This window comes from Uloborus diversus, chromosome 1 (genome assembly GCF_026930045.1).
Source record: "Uloborus diversus isolate 005 chromosome 1, Udiv.v.3.1, whole genome shotgun sequence".
In the NCBI taxonomy this organism is placed as follows: domain Eukaryota; kingdom Metazoa; phylum Arthropoda; class Arachnida; order Araneae; family Uloboridae; genus Uloborus; species Uloborus diversus.
In genome coordinates, this window is record NC_072731.1 from 16,259,814 (window position 1) to 16,287,026 (window position 27,213).

Here is a 27,213-nt window from a genome sequence, read left to right on the forward strand (position 1 = left end):
CAAATAATTTATCAAGTTTTCAAAACTCAACAGCATTATAAGAGGGTGTTTACCTTTTCTCCCATACAATGACCCTGAAAGAGTTAAATAACCAAACTTAATGACTGCCTGTTTCAGCGGCAGCTCAACCGTTATTTTAATTTACATTTTCTCCATGAGTTATACTTTACTGGATGGAAGAGTCGGTCCTAAAAAAGTGGACTGAAGCGAGGAAGCTCTCATGCTCTCCTCCAGGTCGACGTTGTCGTAAAAGGAAAGAGACCTTTGGAGAGGTTGTGGACTTGAAAAGTCTCTCTCATCACAGGAACTTTCAGAAACGCTTTGGAAAGACTTGAGTTGGGTTCTGTTTTCTGAAGAGCTGAAGCTCTCGAGGGAAAGAGTCTCATGGAAGTTGGTTTTATTACCATTGGCAAAAGTCTAGACAAGAAAAAGAAAGACAAAGTTACAAATCACAATAAAGATGTAGATGGAATTTTGTAAACAGGTCTGAAACTTCATTAGTAGCTTCAGATCTGGGGTGAAAGATAGAGAAGGAACAAGGCTTCGGTTAGGCCGAATCATGAGGTGTGATTTGGTTGCTTCAGCTCATAATAATTTATGCGGTAAATATTCATTTAAAAACTATAATTAGGATAAAATATTTTCTTTTGAGCTATGCCCAATTGTACCATATAATAAAACACTGTTGAAAATTATACGTAATAGAAAAAACTTTGTGTGAACTGAATCCTGGGAACTAGAAACTATTCAATACTTAATGCAACTTGAAAGTTGCTAAGAAATAAATAAGTTACATTAAAATATATTTAGTTAATAATTTCATGAATAACTTTAGTTGCTTTAAAATGAAGCTAAAATATTGCAGTATTTAAATATTTCTAGCTTTGACACTTAAAAATTAATGTCAGCTTTCAACATTTACCGAGACCTCAGAGTGAAGATGGATAGAAACATCATTCCACTTAAAAATCGGGAGGAAAGTGCCGCACGCACGGGTCACGTGATGAGCAAACAAACTTCTTGTTTCTCGGCGCCCTAAATTTATTGGCAAGAGTTTGTAAGCCCACAGGTTAATAATTTTAATCTTTCTGCTTCTTGAAATCTTTTAAAGATAACTTGCAAGGGGCCATTCATTAATTAAGTAAGGGTCCCGAGGGGAGGGGCTATTATAAAAATCTCCACATACCCTTACTTCAGGGGGGGGGGGGTCAAACATATTCCTACTACCTAATATTTTCCAAGTTGATATTTTATATTAGAAATTTGCGGTCAATTGGTTTGCAAGAATCATATTTAATTTGCACCTGGAAGTTAGAAAGTATTAAGATGAAGTTTTTTTACTTGTTTTTCAAGGAATGAATAGTGTATAGAATTGCTCTATGTATGATATGTTTTATTTTTAATTAGTATCGCATCATATAATATATTTAAAAAATAAAAATCTTTGATTTATATTTAAAAAAAAAAAAAAAAACTGGAAGTTTCAGTGCAACTGATTCTCTCCTAACAACATTTTATTATTTTGAAAAACGAAATGGAACCTTACATAAGAATAGGAGAGAAAGGTTTGAAAAATTTTACGCACATTTATATGGGGGTAGGGGGGGGGGGGGGAATTTCTCAAATCATCCTTACATAATTAATGAATGGCCCCCAACGTATTAACACAATTTAAAGTTTCTTAGATTTCTCTGAGACCCCTCATCAGATTAAGACACAATTACCAAGGAACCATTTGGAAAGCATACCCTTTCAAACAAAACAAATTTTTTCAAATCGGTCCAGACGTCTTGGAGAAATCAGAGAACATGAATAAAACGCCACAAACAAATACATTGCCTCCTTTGAAGTCTGTCAAAAAGAGTTAAAATGTACAGCAGCTGATATTCAGCGCTTTGTGCCAGCTCTATTCATATATATAAAAAGCACAAACTCTTCATGATGTTTTAATGAACACTGCGGATTTTCATAAATAGTCCAGTTAGTGTTTTTTTTTCCTCAACTTGAGCTTACCAGTGTTATGATTTGGCTTCTTGACAAAAAAAAAAAAAAAAAAAAAAACCCTAAATGCATCACATACGCAAAATCAATTTGATAGTTGAAAAGGGGCGACTACCAAGAAATGATAGATATTTCAATATTTTTAATACAAGCAAACTACCAAGAAACAATATGCATAGAAAGATGTTTTTTATGTTGGAGAACAAAACGGTTTGGCCACAGATCAGCTAAATGTCAAACTTAAAATAAAACGGGAGCATTGAGCAGAAAAATGTGTTTTATGTTGCAGAACAAACCCATTTAGCTACAGAACATTTATTGTAACAAACTTAAAATAGAATTCCCACATCGAAGTCATTCTTGACAAAGAAATGTCTTTTCTTTTAGCCCTTGTAAAAGAAAATATACTTAGTTAACCATTTTTTAAATTTCGTCATGTGTTTTTCCCAAATTTACATTATGTATTGCATACATAACAAAATATTTTCAATCTGATAAAGATTTAGTACAAAATACTGCAAAATGGATTTGCTGCTGCGGCAAACCAAACAAATTATTTTACCAATGAAGTATCTGATAAAGACTAAGTACATCTGATATTGGTAACGAGTTAAATATTTTAAGTAATGCGCAATGTATCCCATAATTACAAGACCATCTTTTATATAGAGAAGTCATTTTCTTTTTTTCCATTGATTCAATTCAGATTTTTATAATTCTGATATGCTGTGCTTCAAATTAATCTTGATTAAGGAGGTTCTATTGCACTTACATAATTTAAAACAAACAAACCATGTTAGTTAGTATGCAAAATTTTAAAACATCTGAAAGCTTAAGGACCTTCAAAAGCTTTATTAAAATTCTCTCATCCTTAATTAGAAGCATTCTAAGAAAATCAAATAGTATAGTTAGATTTAATAACACAAAAAACTTTTACTCCCAAAACTACATAAAGTGAGAATTTCCCACATTTTTCAAAATTTTTGCACTTCCTTTGCATATTTATTGTTAAATATATAATAATAATGAATAAAGAAATAAAATACACATATGAGATATCGTGGGGTAAGTACCGTCATCTAGGACCCGAATTATTGCAAGATCATTTCAGCTCGATTTGCCTTGATATCCCGCGGGGCACACACTATAACTGTAGTTGGGCAAACCCGAGTTTGTCCTATTTATTGGTAACCATATAATGCTTCAAAGATAACTCAACAAATGAATAACTTAACAACGTTTTAATGCACAAAAATTGCAAATTATTGCAAAATTTGTAATTTTTGTGTATTAAAACATTGGTAATTCATTCAATTAAAGGAATTATCATTCACAAATTTTGGAGAGTGAAAATTTGATTCACATGTTATTCAACAATCATTTCTACGTTTTGTTTAATAAGAAGTATTTGTGTCCTTTTCAAACAAAAATTTTTCAACAATCGTGGAGCATTTTTTAAAAACCAAATTTGCAGTTTCCTTGTTGAACAATATGATCTGAATGCATGACTTAAAGATAAGATGTAACTAACCTTTCTAGGAAATTGTTCACTCTGAGTCCTCTTGGGGATGAGTCCAAAAGGCTTTTGGGGAAGCTCATCAGGCATTGGTTCTCCTGGCAGGTGCAGCCTCTTTTTCCTGAGGTCTTCTATTATCATTAAGAGGGCCTCAATAGCAGAATCGTCCTGGTAGCCAAAGTCCTGCTCTAGCTTTATTTGAAGAAACTCAATCAAGTCTTCCATCTCCATTTTGAGAAGGGTTTCTACAAGAGGTAAAGAAGAGAGGCTCTACATGGAACTGTGTTCGAACAATTCTATCATTAAAAAGGTTGTAATTAATGATAAAGAGCATTATTGGAAACCCGCACTTTCGGCTTTAAGCTGGTTTATTGAATTTCCTTTAAAATGCCACAATAATTGCAGCTAAAAGTTGGTTCATATAGGATGGTGGTGTTTCCAAACTTTAAAGTTACTTATTCGCTTTTGATCTATAAATGCTCAAAAAGGTTCGAGGGCAAGGGACTAAACTCGTAATGGGAAGCTGCTTAAACTTTGAATGATGTTCCTCAAACCCCGTTGATACCTATAGAACACAATGGTAAACTACCATCCTGAAAGTGACCCTCTCCATACGGGTACAGCAAAAAGTGTAGAGCGGCACAAAAATCTGTTCTAAAAAAGCTACTGAAATTGGGTTTTATTGTAGAAATCAAAAAGATTTAAAAAATATTAAAAAAAAAAAAAAAAAAAAGAAAAGAAAAAAAAAAGAAAAAATAATATTCTGTTAAAATGCATAAAAACTTCGTTTTTGAAGAGAACAAAATGTTTTTAAAAAAAGGACATCAAGAAGGTTTTCAAAAGGCATAAATATTTTAAGAAATTAACAGTATAAATTGTATGAAAATATGGAATGATACTGACTTTGGTGAAGCTTCATTAATGTGAAAGACATGGCAGTAAGAATGACTTCACCATCTAAAATATAAGCATCCCAAAGGCGGAGAGTTAACGTAAAAGGCACCTATACAAAGGGGGAAAAAAAATAAGTTAATGCCAGAAGTAAACTCAAGATAAAATGTGTTAACATTCAAAACTATCTTGTTTTCAATCAAGTCACATTCTTACTTTTTGGTTTATAGTTATAATGCGTGCAAAATAGTGCACATATTTGACCTGTTAACTACAAATGCATACACAATAAACAGGGCCGAATTTAAGGGAGGGCAGGCGGGGCTACTGTAGCGGGGGCCTCCACAACAAAGGGGCCCCACAATAAAATTTTTACAAAATATCCTAACTTTCAGGGGTCGAAAATATCGGATATATACATATATAACAAAATATTTGGATATATATCCAAATATCCGATATTTTCGAAAATATGATGATCTTTTGAACCCTGATTAGGGGCCTCCACTCCTTCATTGCCCCTGGGCCTCCACACTTCCAAATCCGGCCCTGACAATAAAAGTCATTTAAGTGGAATTTTCTACACAAGATTCCGCATCATAAGCAGGAAAAATACAAATACAATACAAGTGTGACAACCAACAACAAGCTCTGGGCCAGGCTAGGCTGGTCCTAGTCAGTTTATAAGTTCCCAATGAAGATCAATAACCCTTTTAAAGCTATTCACCCCCTTGCTCATTACAGTCTCTTCTGGTAAGCTGTTCCAAGTGCCCACGATCTTACTAAAAAATTAATTTTTCCTAATTTCCAGGTTAGCCTGAGATCTGAATAGCTGAAAACAATTCTTCGTCCTGCTTTCCATGCAAAAATTTAGCCCATTAACATCTTTCATTTTGATAAATTTAAACAACTGAATCATGTCCCCTTTGACTCAGCTTTGCTTCAGGATATACATATTAAGCATGTATCACTACCAGAATAAAATTACTTATATACCAAACAAGAATTTTTCTTGATAACATATCAGTACAATTCCTTGTTTTTCTCTGAGGGGATGGCAGAGAAAAATCATGGAAAATACGTTTTTTCCACTGTAGAGGTTAACTCTAGGAGGAAGAAAACAATGAACTTTTCCTAAATTTTGTTATAAGAAAAAGTTAACACTTGATTATAAAAGAGTTTTTTAAAAACCTACTAATAAAACAAAACTTCCCTTTTTCAACATCAGGAAAATAGTGGCAAAGTAAGAAAGGGAGGGGGAAGGATCCTTCAAATCCCTGACAATCTTAGCAATTTATTCCCGTTTGATTTTTTTTTTTGGCCATCGGCCATCAACATTGGCCATCTTTGAACAATCGGCCAAAAAATGCTATAGGTTGAGTCCTAAAATGCACATAAATTAAGAAAAAAGATTATTTTTTTAAAAATTTGAATTGAATTGAGAATGATATAAAGATACAACATGAACATAGCTTGCAGTTGAGAACTTAAAACATTATGAATAAATTTTCAAAAACAAAAATCAAAAAGGATTTAAGCAATAGAAAAAAGTTACGAAATTAGTGCTCATCGAATATTATCGTACTTACACGATCGAGAAAACACTGGAAGAACCATTTCAAAGTGTACAAGCTGCTATGAATTCCAAACTTGTCCATATGCTTTTTCAATTTTGGAAGATATTTGGTCAGTAGTTGATCGTGGTGCTCTTGAAACCGTTTCAGTTTCGGAAAACCAGGAATAAAGAACCCTGAATGTATGAATATGAACAATTTCAAAATTGAAATATAATGAAAGCATTGTGAATTTAAAGAAATTTTTAAGCATTTTTAAGTCACATTTTACTATTTTATTGTTGAAGACAGAAGCGGAATAAATGCTTTATTTATGTAAACGACCTGGAAAGAAATTTTGTAAGACGGTTCAAGTTATGAATATCATGATTTGATGCTGTAAGGCAATAGTAACATCGATTTGGATAGTTAAGAATTGGTTTAGTTATTTGTTGGCAATTCATTAAAAAGACGAAATTATTATTTTTTTAATATTTACCCATTTTCAATAAATATGCATTTGTTAAAAATTTTTGAGGAAGTATTTGAACACTTGATGCCAAATACTTGGTGTAGTAAAGTTTTTAAAATTTATTTAAAATACTAAATATGCAGATGCTCGTTAACACTTGCTATCATAATTTATAGCAGGTTTAAACATTTTTCCACATGAAAGTTTTTTTGAATAGTTTATTAGATTTGTAGATCAATTATTAGCCAATAACTTACTGTGATTACTAGAAGAGAATTGATGCCAAATACTTGGTGTAGTAAAGTTTTTAAAATTTATTTAAAATACTAAATATGCAGATGCTCGTTAACACTTGCTATCATAATTTATAGCAGGTTTAAACATTTTTCCACATGAAAGTTTTTTTGAATAGTTTATTAGATTTGTAGATCAATTATTAGCCAATAACTTACTGTGATTACTAGAAGAGAAACCAAATAAAATAACAATTGTAATAATAATAAGTGCAAAATGTGTACTGCAGAAGATTAAAAAATCATGGCCTGGTCAATAACGATTTAAATAAAAAAGGACAAAAGTGATGTGGTCATAACAATATTTTATATCTAAGCACAAACTATTAACATCATAATAATGTAATAACAATAAAAAATATAGTTCAGTTTCACAAACAAGGCATGAATGTTCTTATGGGGGGGGGGGGGCGGAGAAAACAAAAGTCCTTACATTTATATGAATATAAACATACTTGAAGTGGCAATACAGCTTAAAACCAAGGGTTTGGTGGTGGTGGTGAGAAGGGTGAGGTTAACTCCCAAACCGTTTTGCTGTCTTAACTATTATTTGCACACACTACATTTTTATTTGAAAAACATGTATATTTCCAAAACTCCAATTCTTTTTCTTCAAGATAAAAAGCATGTGGAAACCGATATTGAGTGGCACAAATACGAAGGGATTTAATCACAAGTGGCATTGTCAGTATTACTAGACCTATATAATGATTCCTACAGACTTGAATAATAGACAAAGTAAGGTGAACAGATTTAGTTTAGTTTTAAGTACAAGAATAATGGAAGCATTTACACACATGAGGCAGTGAGAAGCAAAGGCAAAATTAAAAAGTTGGAGATAACTAGTACAAATAGTATGGGAACCTCTCCTCTGACTTGAGGCAAGAGATAGTACTAGTAGCACTGGAAAGTACTGTTATACAGCATGGGTTATAAAAAAAAAATCAATGAAAGTCTATCTAGGATTTTATCTTTAAACACGCTTTACTCAAAAATGTCCACTTACATCCCTTTGCTTCTCACTGCCTCATACGTATCTTTGTAAAATGCAAAAAAATAGAAAAAGTAAAAAGGCGATTATAATTACCATGCATTGCATGTTTCTGATCAGACATCAAAACTGATAAAGCCCAAAATGAATCCTAAAAATAAAAACAATTAGTTATAAAGACAAAAAATTTAAAAATAGGAAAACATTACATACTAATAATTCAAGTTCCTCAATCTCTTCTTTGATAGGGAGTGTAAGGGGGGGGGGGAAGTAATAAGGTCGAAATGAAACAACAAAAATTAAAACGAGATGCTTAAATATATATAAAAAGTTTTTAGAAGATTAAACATAGTATTCAAAAGACTGTCGTGAGAGATAATTGTGAAAGAAAATGGGTGTTTTCAATGGAAAAGTGGCTTTTGAAACTACATTTAATACACATCTATCATCACCATAATTGGCTCAACAGCCCGTTGTGGGCCTTGGCCTTCTTTAGGAGATCCCGCCAGGCTGTCCTCTCTGCCGCTGACTTCTAGTTTTTGAATTTAATGATATCAAAATCAGTGTCCACACAGTCAACCCATCTCTTTTGTTGGTCTATCCCTTGGTCGCTGTCCAAAAGGGTGTCCATTGAAGACCTTCAATGCAGCTCAATCATTTTCCATTCTCAAAAGATGACAAGCCCATCTCATTCTGTTTAGTTTGGTAAATTTCAAAATATCAATATCTCTAAAAAGTTTATAAAGTTCAAAATTGTATCTCTGTCGTCAATTTCCAGTTCACCATATGATTAAAACATGTTTAAAATTTGATGTATATTTCTAATGTAGCATCCAATCTTCTCAAAGTGTTTGAAAAATCCTCTCAAAGTGTTGGTGTAAAGGTGAGATAGAGCCAGAAAAAAATACATTTTACGACAGGTTTTCTCAAAACTGATATTTTCAATATTGGTTGCTTTTGCTCCACGGTACAGACACAATATGATAATACAGTCGACGCTCATTATAACGACCACACATTATAAAGACCGACCCATTATAACGACCAGTGGTAGAAGTCCCAACTTTGTTCCTATAAACTCTATGTTAATTTGCTTTCGTTATAACGACCGTTCTGTATCGTCTAATCCAATACAGCGACCGAATCAGCGGACGCTATTTCTTGTGTTCTTTCCAATAAAACAAATTTGTAGCTTAAAATGACATTGATTATTGTTTACGGACATCTGCCTGAAGTTTTCAATGTCAAATCCAACTTTAAGAGGGGGTGGAGGGGGGGGGGGCATTACCATTCACCACAGCTAGCACAGAAAAAATAATGGGAGGAAAAATCGAGAAAATTCCAGATTCCTAAGAAAAGGGAGTTGACAGATGTATTGGTAGTTTGGTGTTTGAATCTACTATTTTTAAAGATTTGGGGTTCTCGGGGGACTTTTAAATGTTTCTTTGGAAAGCAAGAGAAACACAATTTATCACCTATATCTGAAACAGAAAATAATGTTTTGCAAAAATCACGTCTGCTAAAAAGGCAGACCTCTGTTTCTGGTTTTATCTTCAGAAATTGTTGTGGTAGTAGTAGTAATAGCAGATCTAAAAGTGTGTAACATTTTCCTCCCTATATTTTCTACTTTAAAACTTGTTTAATATTCTGTCATAATATTTTGCACACTACTTTTCTAAAAATTCCTATGATAAAAAACATTTGGGCATTTACTTGGGCATGCATGATGACGATGTACATTTTTTAAATTTATACCTCTTATAACGACCACTCGTTATAAAGACCTTTTTCTCTGGGACGGAGATGGTCGTTATATGGAGCGTCGACTGTATATGTTCGTTTCCCTAAATTCTAACATAGAAATAAAAATTAAGTATTCAAATGCATACCTGCCAAAATCTACTGGGAAAAGATCCAGTAGATGTTTAAAAAATCCAGCGGATGATTAAGACGATTTTTCATTGTTATTTAAGGAAGAATAGGGTTTCTTATTATCCTTCTTAGTGCAACCAAACGTTCCTTACATCATATACACAATCAAGAGAAACAATCAAAATCCAGGAATCTCCTGGAAAAACCAGTAGAGTTAGCAGGTATACAAATGATAAATGAGAAAAATATCAGATTTGCAGTCTCTCTGCCCTAACACTATATTTCCTTACGGTGCTCTAATGTTTACCACACTAGCCGCCTGCGGCGACCAGCTGGTTCGCCTAGGTTGCCGCCTTTGGCGGCTGTTTGAATTTATTTGGCGATGGTATAAATGACTCTATATCTTTCTATATCAATATTATCAGTCGCATTTTTACGCAAAGATTGCCGTCTTCGGTGGCTGCTTAAATAAATTTGGGGGCGGTATTAAACAATCTATGTCGGTAGTTTTCAAAAAACTGTACGCTTTATTCTTTTAATTAAATAGCTCAAAAAAAAAAAAAAGCTCTCTCCTTGTTCCCCGTAGTGTTCAAAAAATAGCCCCCTGTTTTTATTACAAGTTTGCCGCCAACAGCGGCTGTTTAAACAAGTTTGGTAATGGTATTAATTAATCTGTATCTATCTTTTTCGTATTTTCTATACCTATTTCCAGTTGTGTTTTACGTGATTCACTTTTTTACGCCAAAATTGCTGCCTTCAGCGGCTATCTACCTATACAATCTATCTGTAATTTTTTTTATCCGTGTCTATTTATTTTAACCTCCCCGCTTATTTCCTAATCTAAACAAAGATCATTTAAAACAAATTAGCTTTTATTCATTAAATTAAATAGCCCAAAAAAAGCTCTCTCCCTGTGCCCTGTAGTTTGCAAAAAAAAAACACCTCAATATTTTAATTAAATTAAGTATGCAAATATGTAATACAAATATGTAAAGTAAAATAGATACAGCCAAACGTCCGGCATGGGAGGGGGGTTTGAAAAAAGAAAGAATTCCTAAGTTCAAAAAAAGAAAGAAAAAAAAAGATGAAGCAAATCGAAATCCAGGCATGATGTCACAATAATTGGGAACACCCTATCATGATGTCACAGCTTGATAAGGAAGAACCATTTCTGCCCCTGGTCGGAAGGAGGGTAGAAGATAAAATGCGTCACTTTGAATTTAAAAAATTGTAAAAAAAAAGCTATTGCATATTTTTGAAAAATTGTTTCTTCTGAAGAAGTTGAAATGTTTTGCCCACCACATACTAAATTTTCAGAGAGAAATCTCTCATACTTTTTCTGGGATGGGTTTAGAAAGAAACCCAGAAAAAAGCGAAATATATATCAAAATTTCATAAAAAATTTAAAAAAAACAAACTATATAAAAATTTTAATAAAATTTTTAAAAAATTGTAAAAAAAAAGCTATTGCAATTTTTGAAAACTTTTTTTTTTGAAGAGGGAGAAATGTTTTTACTACTAAATACTAACTTTTCAGAAAGAAATCTCTCATGCTTTTGGCAGGATGGGTTTAGAAAAAAGTTAAACCCAGAAAAAAATGCAAAATAAAGGTTTTTTGAAAAATTCATAAAAAATTCAAAAATCAGTCAATTTTCAAAATTTTTTCAGTTATCATACTTGAGATTAAATTTCCTACAATATAGTACAAAAAATATTTTGCTGGAGCGATTGGTTGGGGTCTGTGACGAATTAAACACAAAAAAGGGCTAAAAATGGCATAATACATTTAATTAAGAAAAAACTAACTAGAAATTTAGAATTTTGGCTTCGAGGTGCACACCCCCAGGGTATGTTCGAATTTTGTGCTAAGTTTCAGAGCTGTATGTGCTATGGGGTCTTTTAGCCATCGGATACAAAGAAACAAAAAAAGAAACAAACACCGTATGCGTTATATATATAGATAAAACATATTTATAAGCAACTATAAAAAAGTACTAAAAACAGGATGAATGAGATTTTTAAAAAATATGAGAAAGCGGGAATTTGAAAGAAGAACTGCCACAGGGAATACTTAACTTGAAATGTTAATCAAAAAGACAATACAAAGCTTTATTCAAAAGATGAACCAAGCTTTAAACACCTGATTCATGGATCAAATGTAGTTTTCTTCTAAGATGAGGACATCTACACAATTTATATGGATTACAAAGAGTTGATTGGTTAAAATGTTTCTATGCATAACTGCCGAGGTATTAGAGAGGTAGTGTGTGAGTTACATAACTTTTAAAAAAAGAGAACATTTCAATTTTAAAAGGCAATAAATTCACATTACTAAACTACTTTCATTGATTTTGCAATTAAGAGTCAGATTGTTTAATTATAAACTAATGTCATCTTTCTTGTATTATTCACTTTACTAAAAAAAAGTGTTTTCTTTTTTACATAAAGAACGATGTTTTTTTCTTTTTTTTTGAATTAGTTAACAAAAACGAACCTCATCATTCATAAACATAAGTAAGAGACCAGCAATCTGATTCATTCCTTGGCAGTAACCCACTTCCTGAAAAAGACAGTTTCAGTACATTAATTCAATATTTATCAACAAATGTTTATCAGAAAAAAGGGTATTTCTTTTAGTACCAAAAGTAATTATTGTGGAAAATACGTATCTTTTTTGAACTAAGATTTTCATTTAGCATAACTATGATAGTTGGTTATACAACAACAACATTTGACAAATATTGACAATTTTAGGATCTTGATAATGATGAAATATTCAAGCTTAAAGTCATCATAAATAAAATATTTATTATTTATATTCATATTTTAAAAATAAATTATTTCTTACGCTTCATGGATTAAGTTCACTTTTATGCAAGAATGTTTCACAATTTTTTTTTTTTTTGGAACGGCAAAAAAGTTCTTATATTTTGTTACTTTTAAAATATCTGAATGATATTCATTAAAGCAGAATTCTTTCAGAATAAAACTAATAAAGAAACTCCACTATTATTTTAAACATTTTTGTGTGAAAGGTTACACATTTGTCCATGGAATTCATTCATGGAAGAATAATATATATATTTTTTCTTTTGATAAGTTTTATATTTCAGAGAAAAATAAACTTTTTAATTGCAGATGATTTAAATATTAATTAGGTTTTGAAACTCATTTTATATAGTACAAAATTTATCAAGTTAACACAAATTCAACAAAACATTGTCCAAACACAAAGCATTAAACAAAATGTAATAAAACTTAAAAACATTCTATTTTTTTTCTTTTATAATAAAAAAAAGTAAAAATCAATGTATCATGGGTATGCAATGAAGATCTTGACAGCAAAAACTGTTTTATTTCCAAAATGGATTTGTCTACATTGATTTTTTATAAAAAGGAAGAAATATTTCAATCACAATCAAATTACATTTTGAAAGTTAAACTTTATTTTATCTATGAAAAATTACTTACAGCATTGTAAACTGAATAAGCTGTTAGCACTTGGAAAAGAGATTGCTGTCTAAAAAAAGAGAGCAAGAAATATATACGGATTTTCATTATGTTTATTTTTAAATACAATCAATGAAAAAAATATTTTTTTTTACTGAAAAACAAAATTAGCCAAAATTAATTTACAAAATGATTAACAATGGGGTCATTTACAAAATTTTAAAAGTATTTTTTTCTGAAAGAACGTGCTTAAAAACATAGGATCCAACTATTTTTTAAATAATTTGTTTAAGTTTAATATTAAAAAAAAATTACTTAAGTCGGTGAACTTTCATTGTTTACATTTCTTGCCGATGACATCACGAATGATGAAATGCCATTTTGTGATGCCATTCACAGAACAAAATATTTAATTCGCATCTTTACTCACGTGTATTGGCAACAATATGGTTTATAGCAAGCATAGAGCTCAATTTTAATTCGCTTCTTGATTATCATAACGTGGAAACGCGGTACAAAGATTCACCAAAGAGCATCATTTGTGACGTCATCAAGATCACGCCTTGTTTGAAAAAATCGGATAGTTGAAAAAATTAATTAAAAAATAACTGTTGGGGAAAATTAAAAAATTTTTTAGGTCCATGTTATTTTTTTGCTTATTCTATAAATTTCAGTGGCTAAACATACTACTTTTGACAGAATGAAACAACCTCATTTACAAGCAAGGAACAAAATATGACAGCACAACATTTTGCACAGAGCTCAGAAAAAAACCTACCAAGTATTATACTGTCATGAGCAAGTAAAGGGCAGTAATTGCAAATTTTTCATTTTTTAAAATTTTTTTTATATTTTTGTCATCTATTGCAGGTTAGCTTTATTGTACAAAATTGCTTATTTGGTTTCCCCTGAAAAAAAAAGGCGCAAAAAAGATGTCTAATTCATACATTTCCCTATTGTTTGTATTGAATCCAAAACGCGTTTCTTCAAATATCTCGATAACTCATTTCTGCAGATACTGCCGTTTACTTGCCAACAGTAGAATATAAGTAAATACTTTAATTTAAAAAAACAGCATTGTACATCTTTTATTTATAAAGTAAAAACTTATAATTGTCAAAATTTGCAACTGCATGAATTTTATTTCATTTCTTAACTGAGAGAATGCATAAAATTGGAAATTATTTTGCAATAAAGTAATGAACGTACTTCGGTCCATATCTTTCTCTGAACATAATGTTATTTCTGAAAGTTCTATTAACATCCAGATCTATTTGCTTGATATCTTTTGAATGTATTCGAGCCTGCTGAACCATCTCCTGCCAAAAATAATAATAATAATTATAAATCAATCAATAATTCAAAGACAAGGTAAAAGAATAACCACATTTAAAACCAAATTTCATTTTAAATATTGAATTTTAGTTGGCTTAGAATATTACTTATGAATATTTTTTTAAAAAAATTACTGTGTTAAGGGGTTACAGTACCTCAAAAATGATGAAACGAACAAAAAAATTTTTATTGCTTATTCCAAAATAAAAAACTATTGTGAATACAGGGGAAAAGTTTCAATGCTTTAGTTCAAATATTTAAAAAGTTATGAGTGGTTTTAGGCCATGCTCCCTATGTGTTCTTATGCAAAAGAAAAACTTCAAATTGCTTTTCTCTATGATGGTTTTTTTGTGTTTTCATGTCATTAGAATCCCTAAGGATTTTTTTCTATTAAAGGTACAGCTTTAAAGTAATACTTTTTGCAATTGGGATAACATATTTGACAAAACTGTGCATTGGATAAGCATTTTATAAATTATTCTAATGTTTAGAGCATGTTAAACCTTTAAAAACCAAATTTTTTTTAAAAAAAACTTTGATTTTTTACATAATTAATCACAGAAAATTTTCTAATGAACTCATATGTAAATGAATGCACAGATTTTTAGAGATGATTATAGTGATCGTTTTGCAAAAACGTTTTTTAAATTAATGCAAAAATAAAAAGTCTTAGGAATTTTAAAAAGTTGAAATTTTCCTCAATTTTTTGAATTTTCAAAAAAAGTAGGCAATATTTTTAAATTTTGAAAATAAATTATTGATTACGAAATAAGTATGCATGTTATGGTTTCAAAGAAATATAAAATAAAAGAAATTGTTTGAAAGGTACTGTGACCCCTTATAAAGACTTAAATCCTGAAATGTATTAAGACTGAAAATTAAACATTTTTAGTAATGAAATGATTTTCTACTTTAAAAAGTAGAAATCTCTTGAAAATATCATTGCCTCAGAGCAACAGTAAGACATCTAATCCCAGAAACAACAGTAAGATATACTACCGTTGTTCTGAGGCGACGATATATCAAAACTTCCCTTGAAAAGATTAATTAAAAAGGCTAGTGCTTCAATGTTCTATTCAACAGAAAACTAAGCTGTCTTTTAATCTTATTTATCAATAAAGAAAAACAATATCACATAAAACAAGAACTTCTACAACGTATTATGGGGTAACACTTATTTAGATATTTAAGTTTTAAAACTTCATACAGTCAAACCTGTCTACAACGATACTCTGGGGACCGAGAAAAAATAACGTTAAAGAGAGTTTGAATAAAAAAATTTCAAATTCAAAAAATATATTTTTACAGCCTTAAATAGAATTTAAAATGAAAGTTTTGCGAAGTAAAAGGCAGATATTATGAACATTGGTTTATATAAGAAATTTAGTTTTTTTTCCTTTTTCCGAGAAACGTGTTGATTATTATTATTTTTTAAAAATCCTTTTATTTTTTATGCAAATCGCGTCAAAAACGAATTTTGCTTAAAAAATGGTCTTTCCAAATTACGTGGAATCGATTCTCTAAAAATGAACTGGTTCGACACTAATGGAGAAAGAAAACGCCCTCGTTCCTAGATGGGCGCCATTTTTAAAAGAAATGAACAGCTGTACACATTTCAATTAATGCTTCATCCCCCTCCTTTGACCCCTCAGCTACAAAATGGTAGACTAACATTGGAAATAATCCAATCTTTTCTTATCTCACATTCCAAACATTATGGAGTCGTTTTTTGAGACAGAAGAAAAAAAAAATCTAGCTCTTAATGGACTTACAGAGAGAAAAAAAATATCAATGCAGACAGGTTTTGTTAGAAAATGATTATCGTTGTACGCAGGTTCAAAATGCATTGAGTAAATGAGAAATCCGCGGGGACCAAACAGAAATATCGTTGAAAGCAGGTTTATCGTTATGGATAGCATCGTCATACACAGGTATTTTATTTATCGTTATATACATAGGCACTTTATTTATCATTATACACAGGTACACTGTATTCAGTTAACAATAAAATAAAAATAATTCGAAATAGGAGGAAATCAGCATGGAAATTTGTACAGTGCTTTAAAATATATTTATAATACATTTCAAACAAAATAATAATTAAAAATAAATTTTTCATACCATTGCGTAATGTATAAGTTTTCAAAAACAGAAAATAAAGAAATAAAATATAAGGAAAATACATGGACGTGGATCAATAAATAAATGAGAACTATTGAAGTTATGAAATTCGTTATGAGCTTTTCTACAACATCAAGAACACATGTATTGATTCATGATATGGGTTATGCATAGTTATTTTAGAAATTTTAGTATGAGATAGAATTTAAGTAAACAAAAAACATAAAGCACACTTGAGAATGTATTCCAGCACACCTCATACTTTCCTTCCTGTTCCATCTTGATCTGCGGAACACCTAACAACCTGCACCACACTTCTCCACGGACAGAATTTGGGATACCTTTGTACACCCTCTCACGTAACTGAAAAGAGAATGGCTTAGTAAAATATATATTTTAAAACCATTAAAAATGATGATGTCCAAAGTTCATTTAAACATTGTAAACATATTTTTCCCTCAGAACAGAGAAAGGATGCTTTTTTGCATGGTAAAAATATTTCTTATTCCTGAAAATCATAACAAGTAATATTTAAAACTGAAAACAATTGTAAAATTTTGAAACATTTCAATAACAGGGAAAAATAAATCCTTTGAATCCCTAGCACAGCCAGAATTAACCTCCAAGAAGGGGGTTTAGGTCATAAAAATCCAAACATATAAACTACCGTATCACAATTGGCTGTAATGTTAAAAGCGCCCAAGAGCTGTGGGAGGGAGAGGTTTGTACCCTATCATTTAGTATACTAAATTTTATACATATTTTTATTTGTAAGTAATAAATTTTGCTGGTTTACATTCTTCAATTTCCATTTCTTCTCTGGCATCTTACAAATGGCACTCAACTCATGACAACTAACCAGTTTTTTTAAACTGTCTTACATGAAAAAATACATGAAAGTATGTGTAACACATAATTAAATTTTGTTATTGTGAAAAAAAAATTGTTGGTCTCACTTCTGCTATGAAACAGTTTCTGAACATTCATAAGTTAAAAAAAAATTGTCCTAAGAATGAAATTTAGCTAGGTTTTGATTCAATGAATATAAGAAATCACACCAGTACAATATCATGTTATAGTTCAGTAAAATCGTGTCTTGAATTTTCATCAGAAAGAAAATATTTCTTATAAATAAAAACCAAGAATTCTATTTTAGTTCATAATAAATAGAATTAAGAATTCTATTTATTATGAACTAAAATAGTTTAAGAAACATTTATTACACTTTCTTTCAAAGAACATTACTCACTTTTACACTATCACAATATTTATCCCATTTTTTCATCATTTTTAGCCATTTTCCAATTCTTTCTTGCTCCCTTTCACGAACCTATAAATAAACTGCAGAGTATTCAGAATGCATTAATTAAATAAGTTCACAACTTAATGCAGGAAAACTTAAGTCAGAATCACAATAAACAAGCCAGCAATTTTACCACTTGAATGTAGAATACGATTCGCAGTAAAAACCACACTGAGAACAGTTTTTTCATTATATACGTCATTTCACAACTTTATGAAATAATTTTCAGCATCTATCAGTACATTTGCACATCAGAATAACTTTTAACTACCATGAGTATTAAAACTCTAATAATGGAAGATGTCGGTTAATAAAGAGGATGTAGTTACTTTGTGGGTGGGAACTAACGATGTAGGCCATAGTAACAACGATGAGTTTACAAAAGAATGAGATTCCCTGCTGGACAAAACAACCAACAGTTCGACAAATGTCCAAGTGGTTGGTTTGCTTCCCAGATATGGAGTGCATAGGAGTTGGTTAAACCAATGGGCTAGGTGTGTGAACCTGGTACTCAAGGTAATTTCCATTAAGCATAGTATCAGGTTTATTGATGTGTGGAGTAAAAGTAAACGCGATTGGATTACTAGGGATGGCCTGCATCTGAGTTCTACAGGGGTCAAAATGGTTAGTGGTTTGGTTTTAGAGGCTTCAGAATCAAAAAACTAAGTCGGAATGGGGGGCATAGCTTAAGAAGCAGAATTCGAAAGGGTACTAACTATTGGGATTTTAGTAGAAACAGAAATAGGGTGGCTAACAAGAGAAAAGATTTTAACAGTTGGGATTCAAATAAACACACAGCATTAAATGAAAGTAAGATGGGCTTACTTAAGGTTTTTTATACCAATGCTCGTAGTAATTGGAACAAGAAGGAAGAATTGAAAAGCATAATAATAGACGAGAGGTTGGATATTATTGGAGTTACCAAAACATGGGCTACTGAAAATGATGCTGATTTATTATCTATTGCTGGGTATAATTTGTTTAGACATGATATAGTAGGTAAAAGAGGTGTTGGGGTTTTATTTTATGTCAGAGACACTATAACTAGCAATGAATTGGTAATTAATGATAAACATAATGAGATTGATATGATTTAGCTGGATTTGATGAGCAATAAGGGCAAAAAATTACAGTTAGGGAACATTTAAAGGCTTTAAGGAAAAGCTAGCAAAAATGGTTGGGGATCATGTTCCCTTTAGAAGAAAGAGTGTCAACACAAAAATTGGGCGGATGTAGTTCCCCAGGGAAACTAAAGATGCTTTAAATTACAAGCAAGCCGCTTCTCATAGGTTTAAGGAAACTGGTCACTGTGCAGATAGGCTCCAATATTGTAAGGCAAGGCATAAATTTAAGTATTTGGTACGAACTCAGAAAAGAGAGATGGAGCAAAGACTGGTAGATAACATAGACAGGAATCCTAAGAGGTTTTTTGCGTACCCTAATTCGAGAAAAGTTCGAAATAGTCATATTGGGCCACACGTTGATGAGCACGGAATTTTAATTCAGGACGATAGTGATATTGCTAATGTTCTTAATGACTTTTTCCGACTAACGACAACTGTATCTCAACAGTTGAAACCAGCAAGACACAAGCTATAGTACAGCTTGAGGACTTTGTATTTTCCAGGGATGACATTTTACTTCATTTGAAAAAAATTAGACTAAGGCTCCGGGACCAGATAATATTTATGCAAAATTTTAGTTGAATGTGCAGAGGAATTAGCAGATGTAATTGTAAATATTTTCAATGTTTCTTTTAACTCGGGGACAGTGCCCGAGGAATGGAAGCTGGCTAACATTAGACCACTCTACAAGAAAGGGTATAAAGGGAGTGCGGGAAATTATAGACCTGTGAGTCTAATTTCGGTGGTTTGCAAAATTTGATACATTGATAAAAATTAAGATAGTAAATTTTTTATATACTAATCTATTGACTAGTTTTCAGTACGGTTTCAGGAAAGGTAAATCTTGTGCAACTAATTTACTACATTTCTATGACAAAGTTACTGTGGCTTTAGACAATAAGAAGCTTGTAGATGTTGTTTACATTGATTTTCAAAAAACTTTCGATAAGGTACCGCATGTTGATCTACTTAGCGAATTAGTTGATATAGGAATAGGAGGGAAAATTTTCACTTGCGCAAAATACTGACTGACCGGAAAGAAACAAAAGGTAGTTGTAAGGGGAAATTATTCTTAATGGAGTGAGGTTTTAAGCGTTGTTCCGCAGGAATCAGTGTTAGGGACTGTTTTGTTTATTGTTTTTATAAACAATATTCATAAAAATATTTCTGAGAACATGAATTGTTTTGCTGACGATGTCAAAGTTACGGGGATTGTAGAAAAAAAAAAGAACAAGCAAATCAGCTGCAAGAGGATCTAGATCATATTACGGAGTGGGCTGATAAATGGGTATGGCTGTTAATGTTGGGAAAAGACAAGTGCTACATTTAGGGCATAGAAATAAGTGTACAAGTTATTACAGTAGAGCGCCGATTATCCGAACACGTCGGGACCGACCCTAGTTCGGATAAGCAAAAGTTCGGATAATTGGACAGACAATTTAAAGGATATCCCTATCTATACAAAAACCTTCACACTTTATCCAGGCTTAGGACTGGCAACACTGTTAGTGCTGGCGTGTTTAAAAATGTTTTTTTTTTTTTGTCTTTTTTTCATTTTTTAAACTTTTTTTGTCTTTTTTTAAAAAAGATTATAATTTAAGTAAAAAAGCTTTTGATTTTTTCTTGCTTCAAAGAAGACATTCTTTTCAATGCTGCCATATCTCTAATGCTTCTTAAATGCATTGCTTGAATAGGATCAGCGTCTTTCTGCCTTTCGAGCCATTTCATAGCTTTTTCAAAGCATTCAAAGGCTTCGCTATGTGATGGACCTGGGTCATTTTCAGAGCATTCATTTTCAATTTCATTTTTATTTTCTTCATTTTCGCCTTCAATCTCAGCCACAATCTCATTGTCATTTAAAATCTGATATCCAGGGTCTTGCATGTCACAATTTAGCCACTCATTAATTTCTTTTTCCTCATAATTTAGGATTCTTCCCATCTCGTTTATAGTTTTACACTCCTCATTTTCCTTATCAGATGCTTCTGCGCCAGTATCAATTTTTTCCCTGTTTAAAATTTTATTCCAGGCATTTTTTAACGTTGATGATTTTACAAGCTTCCAGGAATCGGCAGCCATAATGCAACAATCTTTTAAATTAATGTTTTTGGCATTCTGGGAATCAGGCTCTTCAGTGTCTTCTGATAGAAGCATCTTTCTCAACATTTGCTTTCTATAAAAGCGCTTAAATGTCTCTATTACACTCTGATCCATGGGTTGTATCAGTGATGTAACATTAGGTGGCAAAAACTTTACTCGGAACTTCCCATTTTCCCGTTCAAGGGTATCTGCACACGGATGTGAAGGTGCATTATCAAGAAGTAGGAGTACTCTGCCCTCTTCATACCTTTCTTTATATCTTCTTGATGTGTCTTAACTTTAGGAATGAATGTGTGATCATACCAATCAATGAAACCTTCTGATGTCATCCAAGCCTTCCTTTGAGAAGTGTAAATTACTGGCAGATTTTTCCAATTATTAAAACATCGAGGCTTCTTTGAATGTCCTATCACGAACAATGGTATTCGATGGTTACCGGTTGCATTTGCGCAATTAAGAACTGTGATTCTTTCTTTGTTTAATTTAGTTCCAGAAGCACTTTTTTCGAACCCAGATGCTAATGTTTTTCGGGGTAAAGATCTCCAAAACAGGCCGGTCTCATCTGCATTGTAAATAAATTCTTCTTCGTATTTTTCTGATTTTACAAATTCAATAAATTCTTTTACGAATTTCGTAGCAGACTCTGTAGCTGCAGATAATTTTTCACCATGCAATCCGATTTCGCGTATACCATGCCGTAGCTTAAAATTTCTAAGCCACCCAGAGCTTGCTTGAAATGTATTAGTATTTTCTCCATTCAACTTTTCGTTGAAAAATAGTGCCTTCTCACATAATAAGGGTCCAGAAATGGGATGACCAGATGAGCGTTTCTGCAAAAACCACATGTGCAAAGCTTTATCTACTTTATCATCAAAGGATTTTTTCATCGATTTTCTATCTAAGCTTCCTTGCTCACTTTCAAGTCCCGTTAAATACTTCATAATTGATTCTTCATTCTTTTTTATATCTGATATTGTAGACTTTCCTACACCAAACTCCGCTGCTAATTTTGAAGCGGCTTCATTATTTTTCAGCCTCTTCAATATCTTTCCTTTGTCTCCTAGCGAAAGAACAACTCTTTTTCGCTTTCCAGACATCTTTTCACCTTCGTTGCAGAAAAAGAAATGAGCTAGATCGCTGGTGCAATCAACAACCGCTATCAAGAAACCTTTAGTAACAACCACTAACAACTCTATTAACAACAAGAATTAACAGCGGCTAGCAACCGATATCGACGATAACAAACTCTAAAAAAAGCAGAGCACATGATTCTGAGCAACTCACTTTGTCAACGTAGATACGTCACACAAACCAGTTTTTCCCCACGTGTCCACAGCGAGGGTGGGAGGAGAAGAATGCAAACAGGAATTTTGTGCTTTGACCTTGGTTTCTCAACCCCTTTCTTCAAACCTTTTGTGTTCTCTCTTCCCACTAACAAAACTCCCCAAAAATACCTTGCAGTTTCCGGATTAAAATTTGTATGCCAAGAAAGAAAAGAAAAAAGATAGATAACAGGGTGAAAAAAAAGAGTACGTACGTAATTGAAAGCTTGGTTGGAAGGGACAGAAAAAAAAAATTAGGTTTTGGATGAAAAATATGCCGTTCGCATAAAGTTCGGAAAAAAATTTTAAAAGGCGAAAAACACGGTTCGGATAATTGGAAGTTCGGTTAAAAAATTTTAAAAGGCGAAAAACACGGTTCGGATAATTGGAAGTTCGGTTAATTGGAGTTCGGATAATCGGCGCTCTACTGTATTTGCAAGGTTCTGTCATTAGTCAGGCAGAAAAAGTTACTGATGTGGGCGTCTTAATAAATCGGGATTTAAAGTTTAGCCAACACAGTGCAGCATAGCTAGTAACAAAGTCAATAAGATGCTTGGGTTTATCAATAAATCTATTTTAAACAAATCTAAAGAAGTTATTCTGCCCTTATATAGAAGTTTGGTAAGACTTCATTTGGAGTATGCTGTTCAGTTTTGGTGTCCTTATCTTAAGAAAGATATTAATGTATTGGAAAGGGTTCAAAGGCGGGCTACAAGGCTAATAAGTGGAAGTAAATTTTTGCGGGGAAAGCAGGACAAGGGGTCATTGTTTTAAGCTATTTAAATCTCAGGCTAACTTGGAAATCAGGAAAAACTACTACTTTAGCAGGGTCGTGGGCACTTGGAATAGCTTACCGGAAGAGGCGGTAATGAGCAAGGGAGTGGATAGCTTTAAGAGGGCCATTGATCTTCATTGGGGACTAATTAATTGACTAGGACCAGCCTAGCTGGGCCCAGAGCCTGTTGCTGGTCGTCACTTTTACATTTGTATTAGTAAATGTGCTTCATAATCAAAAGTAAGGGAATTGTCCTGCTCTTTTACTAGCTTCCTGGTTTGTATAGCAGCAGTATTTTCAAGGAGAACCTGGTACAGTAGCCCCTTGTTATATCATGCCTTGTTATATCGCTTATTCGGATATATCGCTCTTTTCTTCTGTCTCCCGAAATATTAAAGTCTAAGAAAAAAAAAACTTTGCTTTAAGTTTCAAACCATTTCTGAAAACATATGGTATTGCTCAGAGAAGGTCTCTTTCTTCTTTATTTTGTCAATAAACAAAAAGAAGCTGTTCTTCAGAATCCACTGGAAAAGCAGCATCAATATGTGTCATCGAAATGTACGTACCCGCGCAGTATATATAAATCTGTAAACTACTTGACATCTTCTTTTGTACTGATACATTGCCTTTACAATGAGTGAGAGACATCAAGCAGGTGTCATACTAGCCCATGTAGAAGAGCACATACGCCCTTCATTTAGTACAGAAAAGATTTGTGCTTGGTTGTACAAACCGGGATTTGCATCAAAAAAAAGAATGACATGGACGGGCAAAAGAGTTTTCTGTAAACAATGGGGTTACTTTTACTTTTCACATCCATTTTACAGCAAGTCAGACATATTAGAAAGTCTATTGGGAATAAGAGGGTATTGGAGAATGCTTACTCTTATCTCCCGGCAGCTCGAAAAGATCGTCTTCATTCACCATTTGTTCTTTTTAACTTTCAGAGGGTGAAAATTTACTTAAATTTCAACCTTGTTTAAATTTCAATAGGTGTGATGATACATTCGTGAACTACATCGAAACCATTAGAAAATCATGTCAGAAAGAACGAATGCTAATTTACTTACGTATTGGACTTATAACTATTTTTAATGACCTCTGTGATATCGCGCTTTCGGATATATCGCTCTTTTTCTTTGTCCCCCGAAAAGCGCGATATAACGAGGGGTTACTGTACTTTTAAACTGTGAATACTATTTTTCATTTAAAAGCTTAGAGTTAAGGTGAAAAAATTAAAAACTTTTAGAATTGAATATGCTAAGGAGTGCTTTTATGTTTGCAATGAAGAATTATTAGAAGGTTTCTAACTGCACAACTCATTCGTTAGTCCTGAAAAGTCTTGCAGTTTATAGAGAATTGAGTTTCATCACAGACTGGCAGTTTAAAAATATTCTACTATATTTATATATACACACACACACACACATTGCTGTGGGCAGGTAAAAAAGGCAGTAACTGCAATTTTTTCTCCGTTTTTTCCATTTTGCCATCTATTGTATGTTAGCTTTATTGCAGTGGTGCGCCCCACCAAGGCAGGGGTCATGGTGCAGACTGGGCCATTGAAATTTTTAAGGGATTCGGGGTTGTTTTGAGGGGTATTCAGGGCTGGATTTGGATGTGCGGAGGCCCCGGGACAACAAAGGAGTGGAGGCCCCTAATTAGGGTTCGAAAAGATCATATTTTCGAAAATATCCAATACTTTGATATATATCCGAATATTTTGATTTATATGTATATATCCGATATTTTAGATCAGCACCTTAATAGTAAATACATCCTGAAGTTAATGCTATTTTTTATTATATTATTATTATAATTTATAGGGGAGAAAAAACGTAAAATTTGCTGACCCGTAAAAGGATATTTTGCAAAAATTTTATTGTGAGGCCCCTTTGTTGTGGAGGTCCGGGGGCAGTATCCCGCCTGCTCTCCCCTAAATCCGGCTCTGGGGGTATTTTCCTCATTTTGAGGGGGGAGTCTGTGAAAATAAGGGGGGCTGCGCCCTTGCTCTTCCACACAAAAGAAAGGGCAAAAAAAAAGTCTACTTCCATTATTTCCTTACTGTTAGTAATCCAAAATGCATTTCTTTAAAGACCTCCCCTTTGTTGTGGAGGCCCCGGGACAGTATCCCGCCTGCTCTCCCCTAAATCCAGCTCTGGGGGTATTTTCCTCATTTTGAGGGGGGAGTCTGTGAAAATAAGGGGGGCTGCGCCCTTGCTCTTCCACACAAAAGAAAGGGCAAAAAAAAAAGTCTACTTCCATTATTTCCTTACTGTTAGTAATCCAAAATGCATTTCTTTAAAGACCTCAAAAACACAATTCTACAGATACTGCCATTCACTAGCACACGGCAGCTTGACTTTGTGTATCAAATAACAAAGCAACACAAAATTATTAGTCACTTTAAATTCTTACACTAAGCAAGGGCTTCATAGTCTTTGAGAAAGACAAAATGAACTATATGAAAGGTTATCAATAATAAGAGATGTAAAGAGGGATTGTTCAATTCAATAGAACTAACCTTCATTTCATGAGCTGTCAGCTTCTCTGGCAGTCTGTGATTGCTTGAAAAAAAAAAAAAAGTTACAAAGTAGTTACAGTATTCAAATTAGCTTATATCGATAATTAATATCTTCAGATAACTTTTCACACACACACACACACAAAAAAAAAAAAAAAAAGATAAAATTCACCACTATTCTCCTTACAATTTACTTTTAATAACTTTTTTTTTTGTTGCAACACAGAGCATGAAATAACTAGATTATAACTGGTAGTAATTTTCAAAACCTTTACATATTATTTAGAGCAAAATAAACCATTAAATGCAACTTTTCATGTGCAAGCAAATTTTTTTTGAGATAATTTTTGGAAGAATGGGTTTGGTTTCAGAGTAGAAAATGCTTCTTTTTTAATAGCAGAGCTGATATAACACTTGATATATATCATGATACATAACATGATCAGTGGTGGCATGGCCCGGTGGGACACCGGGATGCCTCCTGGTGCGGCCCCTTTAAAAAAGCGCCCCCCCCTTCAGAAAAGAGGATTTTTTTTTGTAATTTCCAAAAAAAAAAAAAAAACCTCCTCGGGGAGCAATAAAACCTCTACAGGGGCGCCACCAAAATTTAGCGACAATGTCGCAAATAATTGGGTACTTAAAGAATGAAACCTTTCAATATTTCGCAGTGCCCCTAGATGGCAAAATCTTGCATTAGAGAACTGGCTATATATCACTGCATTTAAAAGAATGCTCCCAGGCAAAACTATTACTCTGAGCACTCTTGGACACATTAATGTATTAGGGGCGTATTTTAGTAAGGCTCCAGGTAATGATACCCAAAAACGTGCACGACTTTCGGAAGCTATGAAGTCTCTACAGGCACCCCGCGAAATTTTGCAACAATGTTGCAAACAATTAGGGACTTATTAATAATGAAACTTTTCAACATTTCGTGGCTCCTTTAGAAGGCAAAATCGTTCTTTAGATATCGGCTCTCTATCACTGTATAAAAAGAATGTTCCGAGGCAAAACAACAGCTACGAGCGCTTTTATATGTATTATGCATTAGGGGCATATCTTAGTAAGGCTCCATGTAAAGATTCATATTTTCAGTTTTTATTTATTTATTTTTTTGAACAGGGAGTGATTGGAAAATTATGTTACTCCTGAAATATCATTTTCAGTAGTTTTGAAATAGCAAAACAATTATCCCAGCAACTGTAGTAATCTTTCACTTAGTTTTACTTCATCATCATTCATACTCAAGTCAGATGCTTAGTTACATAATTCTTTCCAGCAAACATTTAAAAAGAATTACTGAATGAATCCATATTTGTCCATAACATGGTAGACTTCCAATGCCGGGTCTTCCCAAGATAAAATTTCGTTGGTAGGACTTCGCCCAGCATCATACTTGAGGAGAATATCACGGTCATCATCATATGTACAAGAGTTCTCTTCCACATCATCTAAGAGCAAGGGGAAAAAACGATGTTGAAAACTTTTCAAATGAAATTAAAACAAGTGTTAAAGAAAGTAAATCTTCCGAAAACACGAATTTCAAAATACTATTAAGTCTGAAACCCAT

General features: G+C 32.7%; 1 protein-coding gene across 1 annotated transcript; it reads right to left on the reverse strand.

Annotated features, from left to right (window-relative positions):
* Positions 1 to 159: 159 nt before the first annotated feature.
* Positions 160 to 27,213, reverse strand: LOC129234307 (USP6 N-terminal-like protein). Its single transcript, XM_054868302.1, has 13 exons — positions 27,195 to 27,213; positions 26,944 to 27,094; positions 25,644 to 25,686; positions 17,745 to 17,825; positions 16,751 to 16,858; positions 14,249 to 14,358; positions 13,061 to 13,109; positions 12,084 to 12,149; positions 7,814 to 7,868; positions 5,998 to 6,158; positions 4,421 to 4,520; positions 3,533 to 3,762; positions 160 to 417 (listed from the first exon to the last, which is right to left on the reverse strand). The coding sequence occupies exons 1-13, from the start codon at positions 27,211 to 27,213 to the stop codon at positions 160 to 162; spliced, it is 1,431 nt and encodes a 476-aa protein (XP_054724277.1).